Source organism: Colobus angolensis, unplaced genomic scaffold (assembly GCF_000951035.1).
Source record: "Colobus angolensis palliatus isolate OR3802 unplaced genomic scaffold, Cang.pa_1.0 Scaffold204, whole genome shotgun sequence".
Taxonomy (NCBI): domain Eukaryota; kingdom Metazoa; phylum Chordata; class Mammalia; order Primates; family Cercopithecidae; genus Colobus; species Colobus angolensis.
The window spans coordinates 3,648,360-3,659,708 of record NW_012115200.1 but is presented as its reverse complement, the minus strand read 5'-3'; the positions used below and the strand labels follow the sequence as shown (position 1 = coordinate 3,659,708).

At 52.0% G+C, this 11,349-nt stretch overlaps 1 protein-coding gene across 2 annotated transcripts in view; it reads right to left on the bottom strand.

The window, feature by feature from the left end:
* The window catches only part of LRRC27 (leucine rich repeat containing 27), a 45,930-nt gene that overhangs the window by 4,836 nt on the left and 29,745 nt on the right, over positions 1–11,349 (bottom strand). Inside the window, exons 8-10 of one of the 2 annotated variants that reach the window (XM_011941967.1) lie at positions 8,799–8,917; positions 5,902–6,025; positions 4,430–4,584 (exon numbers count right to left, since the gene is read on the bottom strand). In XM_011941967.1, the coding sequence (XP_011797357.1) occupies positions 4,513–4,584; positions 5,902–6,025; positions 8,799–8,917 (315 nt within the window). In that variant the 3' untranslated portion in view covers positions 4,430–4,512. Of the gene's footprint in view, positions 1–4,429; positions 4,585–5,901; positions 6,026–8,798; positions 8,918–11,349 lie in introns of those variants that run through there. The other variant, XM_011941965.1, reaches the window with a different exon arrangement.

Here is an 11,349-nt window from a genome sequence, read left to right as displayed (position 1 = left end):
GAGCCTCCACACAGGCTGGCGCCTCCGTACGGGCCACGGAGCCTCCACACAGGCTGGCGCCTCCGTACGGGCCACGGAGCCTCCACACAGGCTGGTGCCTCCATACGGGCCACGGAGCCTCCACACAGGCGGGCCGCACAGCCGCGGAGCCAGGGCCGGTCTCTAACGCTGCTGCAGGGTTTGCTCAGGCCCTGCCTGGGGCCCGGCTCTAAGGAAAGACACACTCTTCTGGCGAAGCCCGAGGCTTCCCCTGCAGGGAGGGCCAGACAAGGATTATACAAATAGCTTCCCTACTGAGTCTAAAGAACACAGCCCTTTCTTTTTTGCTAGTGGGCCTGTGTAGACAGCAGAAAAAGGGAGGGTCATTTGAAATGGACTGAGCCTAGAGGAGGTCCAGGTGCTCAGAAGGCAAATTTCAGAAAAAACTATAATGAAGACTGTTTCCTAAAAATGAGGCCATCAGGTGGCACGGATGCCTGCCACACTGTTCTGGACTGTCTCAGAGGGTCCCTTCTCCCCTGCCCCGCCCACCCACCTGGTCCTCTGTGAGAGGCAGTGGGACAGAGGAGAAGGGTGGCTGGAGCTTGTGGACGGCCAACACCACCTGTCTCCACACAGTTCACCTCCTCCAGGGCAGGATCAGCTGCTTCCCAACTCATTCTTGGGAGTTTTAAAACCCCTTCCTCTGGCTCTCCCAGCCAGGACTGAAATGAAGGGAACGACCCCACGGGCATCCCCTGGGCTCAAGCGCTGCAGGAGCCTGTCATGGAAAGTTAGCGGGTGTTCATGTCCCTGTCTCCTGGGCAGGGTGACACAGCACATCCCTCCCTGCATCTTGGCAGTAACTTGGAGTTGGCACACGACAGGAGCCAGTGCTGGTGACCTGAACCCTTCATCAAGAACTTCACGTGAATTTTTTTTAGTCACAGAAAAACACGAGACAGGTATTAAAGCACAAGGTGAATTTGTGGCAATTCATGTCCCCAAGAAGACAGTGCAGCATTTGGACCTTGGCTTTGCATTCAGACATGCCCAGGTTGAATGGAAAGCGCCGCCGTTCACAGTGTCACCGTGGGGCCAGTTACGGCACTTCTGGGAGTCTTGTTTTCTGACCCGTGAAATGGGTGGCAGTGCCTTCCTCCTAAGGTGGCATGAAAGTCAATGAGGAGACAGGCGTGGCCCGGGGTAGGCATTTGAGATCAACTGCCACAGTGTCCTTCTGGGTCATTCTCTTTTGTCTCACGGCCCCCCCTTCTCTGCGTGTAACCAGGGCGGGGGAGCACAGGAGAGCCGTGGGGGACACGAGAGCCAGCTCTCAGGTTTCAGATTTCCAAGCAGACTTTAAAAAACCAGGACTTGATTTTTTTAGAGCAGCCTTCCTCCCACACCGGAGTGGCACACCTGATGCACACACACGGACGTAGCTTCCACCACCCAGAGTCCACAGTCGACATGCGGGCTCACGTGTGGGGTGGCACGGTCCGTGGGGCTCAGACAGACGCGTCACCACACGGATCCAACAAGACAGCATCACGCAGAGTAGTTTTACCGCCCTGAAACCCTTTGTGTTCTGATTCACCCCTCAATATCCTGCTACCCCCACCCGGTCACCACGACCCCTTCACCATCTCCGTCTGTGCACGGCCGTCTCGCGCCGGCGTGTCGGCTCCCCTGCGTCTTCTCATTGCTGATGGCTCGTTTCCTGCCAGGGCTCAGCCGTGTTCCACTGTCTGGATGTTCCGGTTTATCCAGTCACCTGCTGAAGGACATCTTGGGTGCTTCCAAGTTTTGGCAATTATGAAAAAAGCTGCTATCTCTATGTGCAGGTTTTGGTGTAGACGCAACTTTTCATCTCCTTTGGGTAAACACCAAGGAGTGTGACTACTGGGTTGTAAGATGAGAGTGTGATTTATTTTGTAAGAAACTGTTAAACTGCCTTCCAAAGTGGATGTACCATTTTATATTCCCAGCAATTAATGAGCGTTCCTGTTGCTCCACATCCTCACCAGCATTTGGTGGTGAGTGTTCTGGATTTTTTGTGTGGTGAATCTCCTTGTCTTAACTTGCATTTCTGATGACACACAATGTGAAGCTTCTTTTCACATGCCGATCTGCCATCCACGCATCTTCTTTGATGAGGTGTCTGCAGATTCTTGGCCCATTTTTTAATTGGCTTGTTTGCTCCTTTTTGTTGAGATTTTCAGAGTTCTTGGTATATTTTAGATAACAGTCCTCTATCAGGTGTTATTGTCTCCCAGTCTGTGGCCTGTCTTATCCTCTTGGCAGTGTCTTACATAGAACAGAGGTTTTTGATTTTAATGAAGCCCGGTGTATCAATTATTTCTGTCACGGATCTTGTTTTGGTGTTGTCTTTAAACATCATCACCATACCCAAGGTCACTTAGGTTTTCTCCTATGTTATCTTGTAAAAGTTGGACAGTAACACATTTTACGTTTAGGTCTATGATCCATTTTGAATTAATTTTTGTGAAGGGTGTGAGGTCTATGTCTAGATTCTTTTTTGTTTTTGGCAGTTGTTCCAGTACCATCTGTTGAAGACTATGCTTTCTCCACTGAGTTGCTTTTGTTCCTGTCAAATCAGTTAACTATATTTGTGTGGGTCTATTTTGGGGCTCTCTATTCTATTTGTCTATTCTTTGGACAATATCACACTGCTATTGTAGCTCTAGAGTCTTCAAGTTGGGGGGTGTCAGTCCTCTGACTTGCTTTTCCATCAGTACTGTGTTGGATATTCTATGTCTCATCCTCTCCATCTATGCTTTAGAAACAGTTTGGCAGTATCCACAAAACAATTTGCTGAGATGATGACTGGGAATGCATGTGAAACCTAAAGTTGGGAAGAACTGACTGCCAACAGTACTGAGTCTTCCTGTCCATGAACATGGACTATCTGTCCATTGATTTAGTTACTTACTTCATTAACGTTTTGTCGTTTTCCTCATATAGATTTTGTATACATTTTGTTAGATTTTTTACTTAGTACCCTTTTTTTGGTGCTAATTTAAATGTTATGTTTTTAATCTTAAATTCCACTTGTTAATTGCTGGTTCATAGGAAGGTGACTGACTTATGTATATTAACCTTGTATCCTGTAACCTCTTCTATAATCACTTATTAGTTCCAGGAAATTTTTGTCAATTCTTTGGGATTTCCTCCATATATAACCATGTCATCTGAGAACAAAGACAGTTTTATTTCTTGTTTCCCAGTCTGTATACCTTTCATTTCCTTCTCTTGTCTTTTTTTTTGAGACGGAGTCTCACTCTGTTGCCCGGACTGGAGTGCAGTGGCTGGATCTCGGCTCACTGCAAGCTCCGCCTCCCAGGTTCCCACTATTCTCCTGCCTCAGCCTCTCGGGTAGCTGGGACTACAGGCGCCCGCCACCTCGCCCGGCTAGTTTTTTGTATTTTTAGTAGAGACGGGGTTTCACCGTGTTAGCCAGGATGATCTCGATCTCCTGACCTCGTGATCTGCCCGTCTTGGCCTCCCAAAGAGCTGGGATTACAGGCGTGAGCCACCGCGCCCAGCCTTGTCTTCTTGAACTAGCTAAGAGTCCCAGCGTGAGACTGAAAAGCAGCAGTGAGAGGGAATACCTTTGCCTTGCTCCTGATCTTAGTGGAAAAGCGTCTAGTTTCTTGCCATTAAGAATAACGTTAGCTGTGAGTCTTTTCTGGATGTCCTTTAACAAGCTGAGGAAGTTCCCAGCTTATCCCAGTTTGCTGGGAGTTTTCATCATGACAGGTGTCATATTTTGTCAGATGCTTTTTCTGTATCTATTGATAAAACCACCTGGTTTTTCTTGTTTAGCTTACTGATGTGATGAATTGCATTAACTGATTTTTGAATGTTGAACTAGGGTGTGTGATTGCTTTTATACATTGCTGGATTTGATTTCTGAATGTTGATAATTTTTGCATCTATGTTCATGAGCGATACTGGTCTGTAGTTTTCCTTTCTTGTAATATCTTTGTATGGTTTTGGTATTAGAGTAATGCTGGCCTTAGAGGATGAGTTAAACTGTTTTCTCTCTGTTTCTATCTTCTGGAAGAGATTATACAGAATTGGTATAGTTTCTTCCTTAAACCTTAAATGCTTGGTAGAATTCACCAGTGAACCCATCTGGGCCTGTGATTTCTGTTTTGGACGGTAATTAATTATTGATTAAATTCCTGTAAATGATACAAGCATATTCAAGTTGTTTATTTCTTCTGTAAGTTTTGGCAGATGTTATCTTTCAAGGGATTCATCTATTTCACTAAATGTATCAAATCTGTGGCCAGAGTTGTTCATAATACCAAATCGACTTTTGTGTCCATAACGTGAAGTGATGTGTTGAGACACAGATGTTTTGAAGCCCTAAGAGGCAAGGTTTGGGTGTCCAAGGACAAGGTCATACTCATAAACGACAGATTCAGAGAGAAGAAGAGTTTATCTAAAGGCAGATACAAACTCCCTGGGCTGAGAGGAAGAGTCTCAGAATTGGGGTCCGAGTCAGGCTGGGTGGGGTCTCCATGAAGTGGCTCCACTTCCTGCCCTCACGCCTCGTTTCTCCCATCTCCGGCTCTAGGAGAGAGGGAAACAGTGGAAATGGTGGGAATGGAGCCTGCAGATGGGGTGTGGGGACAGGAAGGCCGGGGCTGCTTCCTCCCCCATGACAGTGCTGCTTGCTCTGGGGGCAGCCTAGATGCAGGCCGCACCAGCCTGACCTGTGTTCGGGCATGGCACACTGACCTGGAAGACGCCACCAGCCAGGGGGCTTGGGTAGCCTGAGAAGACAGGCCAGCGTTCTCATGGCTGTAAGAAGGGTGGGGACACAGGTATCCAGGTTCACTGCTAGGGAGGGCAGCTGTGTCCTTCTACAGCTGGATGGGCTGGCCATGCAGCAATTCGGGCAACAAAGCACTTTCCTTCATTCCTGTGTCTCTCCCACGGCCCAGGACACTCCAAGTACCAGGAGGTGGGCCTCAGCGTATGCTGAGTGAGTCAACACCATTGGCAGTGGCTGAGAGGATGGTTAACATTCTAAACATAGAGGAGACGCTTCTGTGAGCAGTTCTGGTCAGCAGGCTCCTGGTCAGGAGGCCTTGGATCCCCATGAATATCGGCCTCCCGACATAGACACTGAGCGTGTCAGCCATGCTCCAGGTGGCCTCAGCCAGGCCCCTCTCCGCAGTGGCGCCCCTCATGGCTCAGCCCTGGGCCCAGAGCCTGGTTCAGCTGGGTGCAAAGCCTCCAGCAAGGACCCCACAGACATGTGCAGAGGACGGGTTCCCGGTCCCTGTCAGCAGGCCGCCACTCCTGTCATCAGATGCCCAGTGCTGAGATGCCAAGGTCCGTCTGCCATGTGGCCTGGCACATTTGAGAGCTCAGCCCCTCAGCTGAAATGTTTTCCTTCTCACGTGACCCACTGCAATTCTGGGAATTTTCACACCCTGATAAGACACATTCCACACAGTCCCACGGTTTTAGAGAGTGCATGCTCCGAAGAGGCACAATGAGTTCCCTTCATTTTTAACAAAACAATGTTTTAGGCTGGGCGCAGTGGCCCAGCACTTTGGGAGGCCAAGGCAGGTGGATCACTTGAGGCCAGGAGTTCGAGACAAGGCTGGCCACCATAGCAAAACCCCCTCTCTATTAAAAATACAAAAATTAGCCGGGTGTGGTGACGTACGTACACTTGTAATCCCAGCTACTCAGGAGGCTGAGGCAGGAGAATCTCTCGGTCCTGGGAGGTGGAGGCTGCAGTGAGCTGAGATTGTGCCACCGCACTCCAGCCTGGGTGACAGAACAAGACTCCGTCTCAAAAAAATAAAAAACAAACAAAACAAAACAAAACAAAAAACACCCCACAATTTTTAAACAGAACCAGGAAATCCTTACAATTTCCAGAGCCTCAGCAGCCTTCCTCATCTCCTCCAGTGGCGCTGGGCCATGGAATCTTCGCTCAGGCATTTGGTGGATGTGCTGTTTTATCTTCTCTTCTAAATCTCCCTCCTGGAGGGTACTGAGAAACAAAGGGCAATGAGGGAAATGACTTGACACATTTACTCTCATCCTAGCAACTCCCACCATAACCAGGGAGAAAGCGTGTTCCTTTCTTCCCAGACCAAACAGTGGTCCTGAAGCTCCCACACAGCAGGGCCAGTTACTGTGGAGCTACCCTGGGCCTCCGCGGCAGGCACTCTCCTCCAGACTCACGCCTGGGGCCTGGGCTGCCTCTCCCATCCCTTCTTCAGTAGTTCAGAAGCTGCCAGAACACACACTATTCTTATTTAAAAACCTCACATTGATTTAAGATATGACACATTTAGGATACTGCACACTGCACCACATGAAGGGAAAAGCAGGTTTTTGTTCCCACATGGAATACACGGTTTTCCTAAATCTTTAAATAGATGAACAGAAAAGTGTATTCAATTATGATTTTAAACATATTTTCTCTGTTACTATTGGGGCTCAGGGGTTTGGGGTTCCTTTAATTTTAAAGATAATAACTCAGGGTGGTAGAAAGAGCCAGGGATCTGCTGCAGGTGAGCTGTGGGGTGGCGAAGTCCACTCCAGTCTGCATGAGTGTGGGGCCCCAGGGTGTGGGCATGGATGTAAGCATGGGTGTGGTGTGGGTGTGGGTGTGGGTGCGGGTGTGGGTGCACGTACTGCTGTGAATACAATGGCACACACTCTCACTCGGCCCCCTCGAAGACCCTCTTACTCCCAGCAGCAGGGCTTGTGCTGGTTTTGCTTGCTTTTCAGAATAACTATGGACAAGACAGCATGACGCCCTCTGGAGTCCTACAGAACAGAGCCCCCAGGTCAGGGCATGCTCTGTGTCAGTGCGTCAGACCCCAGCTCTTACTGGGCCCCAGGGTGATGGGGGGTTAGTGGGCCACTGTGGTCTGCTGTGGGCTTTTACTCTTTGGAGGATGTAAGAGAACATTCAAATGTTTGAGACGAAATGGTTTTAGTCTAAGCCATTTTCACAAGGTTGGGGAGTTAATCCAACCTAGTTGGTCATCCAGATTTTCCCCAAATACTCTCAGTCTCCATGAGGAACAAATTCTGCAGGAACAGAACATGCCCTTTGTCACCCACTTCTCATCCCACCTTGCCCTTCCTCCAGGTTTGTTACACCACAGCCGGGATCCAGGGTATGGTAAACTGAGTAGGGAGCCCCCTGGCAGACGGAGGCTGAGCAGCAGCAGGGCCAGGGGCCAGGCCCGGGTCCTTCCAAGCTCAGGCCCCACGGTCTCTTCTGCTCTGGCCTCTGAGTCCAGTGAGGCGCCTTCAGTGAGAGCCACAGTGAGCCTTGCAGGTCAGAAGAGAGCGGCCAGGAAAGTATGGGGACACCGGAGAGCAGTGCTCATGCCCCAGGGTCTCCAGTGGTCTCCCTGAGGCCACCCTCGGCTTCCCAGCACGCCTGGGAGGTGCGAGGGAGGGGCCCAGCTGAAGAGGCAGCAGGAAATGCCTGGACAAGAAGGTGTGTCCACACTGAGGTCCCGTGTCAGCTTGGTCCTTATACACGGCTCAGAGGATGGGGAGACAACTAGGGAGCCCAGTGATCATCCCCAAGATGCAGCCACTAACCCAGCTATAGAAGCTGTGACCGCGGAAAATGAAAGGAATGCTGCTGTGAGGTGAGAGGGGTGAGCCCCGGATCCCCGAGCTGCTGTGAGGTGAGAGGGGTGAGCCCCTGGGAACCCTGAGCAGCTGCTGTCACCCTCCCAGCGAAGCCCCTCCCCTCCCCTCAAGGCCCAGACAGGGACCCACCCAGGGACCAGCCTCCAGCTTCTGTCCTTGCCTTGTGCCGACTCTGCTCTGTCCAGCAGTCGCTGTGGACCGTGTCCTGCCCCGCGAACTTGTCGGGCCACCCAGTGCTCCTCAGCCCCATTTGCTCCATCCATCCCTATTCCCCGCTGCCAAGCGCAAGTCTCTGAGCCCCTACCCTTCCCCTCATGTTGGTCCCAGGTGAGCACCAGGCTTCCCAAATATCCCTCCCTGCTCTCCTGAACTCCAGGCCCCTATGTGGCCCACCAACGATGCCTGATGGGGCCGTGGTTGCCTGCCTCTCCCGGGGATGACAACCTGCCCAGCAGCCTGGCCACCCCCTGGCCAGGGACTCAAAATCAAAATGTCTCAAGTGCTTCCTAACACAGCTTCTCGATTCTGGCTGTTTCCTCCACCGCATGGTGGCTACCTTGCCTGAGTCCCCTTCACCTGGGTCAACGCCTGGCCTTGCCGCCTCACCCAACACCCCATGAGGGGAAGGGCTGAGCGGCCCTGAGGGTCAGGTCTAAGGAAGCTGGGGTGGGAAGGAGTGAGATCAGAACTCAGCATGAGAAGACCGAGAGAGGCAGAGGGGGTGGGGTGGGGAGGGCATGGCAGGGACTGCAGCAGGCAAGTCTCAGATTGTGTCTCCCCTCAGTGCCCACAGCAGCACCCACTACAGAGGGCCCGGCAGCACTCTGTATCCTGGTGACCTACAGGAACCATGGCTGGGCGACGGCAGTTCCCTGAGGGCAAGGACCGCATCTTCCAGGCTTACCTGGCTCTCCCTGGAGCCCGCCACAGCCTGGAGCCCACCACAGCCTGGAGCCCGCCGCAGCCTGGAGCCCACCACAGCCTGGAGCCCACCACAGCCTGGAGCCCGCTGCAGCCTGGAGACCACCACAGGCTGGAGGTTCAGGGCTCCTCAGTGCATGCTCATGAAATAAACAATAGCACCTGCCCGTGGGTGGCTGGCTGAGCCCTGGAAGGACTAAGCCCCAGTCACAGTTACCAACCTCATTTCTTGATTTGCTTGTGGTGATTTCTCTTTGCTTGGTTTCATTTTTCTAAGTGGATTCAGTGGCACTTTCCTGTTATCTATCAGATCTGTGGCAGAGGGAATCTTTGATGCCACCTAGGAAAACGCAACGAGATCATTTCTGGAATCCCAGTAAATGCTGTTTTCCCACAAAGCTAACCTGCCAGCTGTGTTAGACTTGCTCCTCATCCATGAGGAGGTGGGTCCGAGGTCACCCCGGGGTAGATGGTCTCTGTGCAATGCGGTCATCCCCCCAGGTCTTGGCTAGCTCTCATGTGCTGCTGGGATCTCGGTTTGGACACCTTTTTGGGGCCTCCCTGACAGCACAGGCTGGGGTAGGAGGCAAAGATGCAGAGTGAGGGGAACCTGGGGTTGCTCAGAAGGCTGCCCTGCATGCCCTTATGCCCCCCACGCCAGGTTTGCTGCAGTGGTTGGCTTCCTACAGGCGTCCTGAGATGGCCCCTCTCCACAGGGGCCCCAGATCTGTTTCTCCAGCTTCAGTGCCAGAGCCTGGGAGGCCTGGGGGGACCCGACACTCGCTGTGATGTGCACCCTAGGCAGGAGGAGGTCAGGACCCCAAGGGCGGTGTGACCAATGCTGCTCGCTGCTGCCTCCAGTGAACACACCTGAGAGCCACGCCGACCCCTCTGGACCTCAGGGAGCTTTGGGCCTGCAGTGTGCAGTGTGCATGTGTGTGTCTGTCGTGTTCCCTGGGACTGTCAGAAACTGTAGGATGACAAAAACAGGTAGGAGGGAACCCTGGCAACAGGGTGGGAGAGAAGAACTTCCAACCAGGGGCTACTGCAATGTGGAGACTTGTAGGATCCGTTTAGCATTTACCGAGATGATGTCTGGAACTGTTCTGTCTTCTCTCCTCTAAATGAATTTCCAGGCCTGGGCCCTTGTCTGGCCGTTAGCTTAACCCTAGTACATGCCTGATACTTAAAAAGTGTTTGGCAACCAGAAAGGGTGGAAAGACAGGAGGCAGGGAGGACCAGGGACCACCCACCAACCTTTTCCTATCCCTCCCACCCCACCATAAAGCAAGGCACAGGCTGCAGACACAGCAGAGGAAACTCTTGGCTGACTGAGAGCTGGGACACTTTCAGGTGATCAAGATTCTCCCAAAAATTCTTCCAACAGAAAGAAAAGAACAAATGCTAAATCCTGGCCGGGCACAGTGGCTCACGCCTGTAATGCCAGCACTTTGGGAGGCTGGGGCGGGCGGACTGCTTGAGGTCAGGAGTTCAAAATCAGCCTGGCCAACATGGTGAAACTCCCGTCTCTACTAAAAACACAAAAAATTAGCCAGGTGTGGTGGGGTACGCCTGTAGTCCTAGCTACTCAGGAGGTTGAGACAGGAAAATCGCTTGAACCTGGGAGGCAGAGGTTGCAGTGAGCCAAGATTGCGCCACTGCACTCCAGCCTGTCTCAAAAATAAACAAACAAATAAATGCTAAATCCAGTGGGTGTTTTTATCTTTTCAGTGGGTGTTTTTTATCTTTTAAAATCAGACATTTAATTTTATTTTAAAAGACATTAAAAGTATGTATTTGGAGGGAAGCCCACCCATCCGCACTTTACTCCCACTCTAAAATATAGAGAAGGAAGACTTCTTCGAACATCCAGATCTTGAGTGAGCAAGCAAAGAACCAAATATAAACATGAACACACAGGCGAAGTCTACAACAGGCTGCCGCTTTGGTGGCGTGCAATGGGCTTTGCGCCAGGGTTTATCTGTTGAGTGTCAAACATGCAATTGATCTGAAGCCCAAAATATGGGCTCAGGTCATGGCTAGTTTCAGAGCGACATGAAGAGAAGTGCACTGCTTTTTACAAAGCAGGTGACGCCCCAGGCTTTACCCAGCCGCAGGCTTTAGCTCTGTCGCCCTTTCATCAGCTGCAGTCTCAAGGCCCCCACCCCATCGAATGTACTCGGGGTGTGACCTCACAGTGACGGATCCGCAAAAGCACGTGCAGGGCAGGGGGGCACACGCCAGGACCAGGCTGCAAAGCCAGTGGCCATGATTCCCCAGGCCCACCCAGCCCAGCCCAGCCCAGCCCAGCCCGTGGGTGCCACTGGCCAATGGGATCCACCCAGCAGCGGCCGCCTGGGGCTGTGGCGCCCTCTTGTGTCCTCCTGCCCAGCTGCAGGGAGCTGGGAGGCCGGCAGCCTGGGAGCTTGCGCTCCCCGGGCCCATGCATGGAACCACTTCCCTGTTACGGACATGGAAATCGGACTTTTATTTATTTATGCTTGTCTCTCCAACAATACTGAAATACATCTGTGTATATAAATGCTTATATGATTGCTTTTACTTCTGCAACATGGACTCCTAAATGTGTTCAAAGAAGAACACGTTCTTAAACCTGGAAAGATGCCTTCCGAGCAGCTGGTGGCGGCAGCCTCCATGCACTATCCAACGCTCCACCACCCGGGCTCCTTCCCACGCTCCACCACCCGGGCTCCTTCCCACGCTGCTCCACCACCCCGGCGCCTTCCCACGCTGCTCCACCACCCCGGCGCC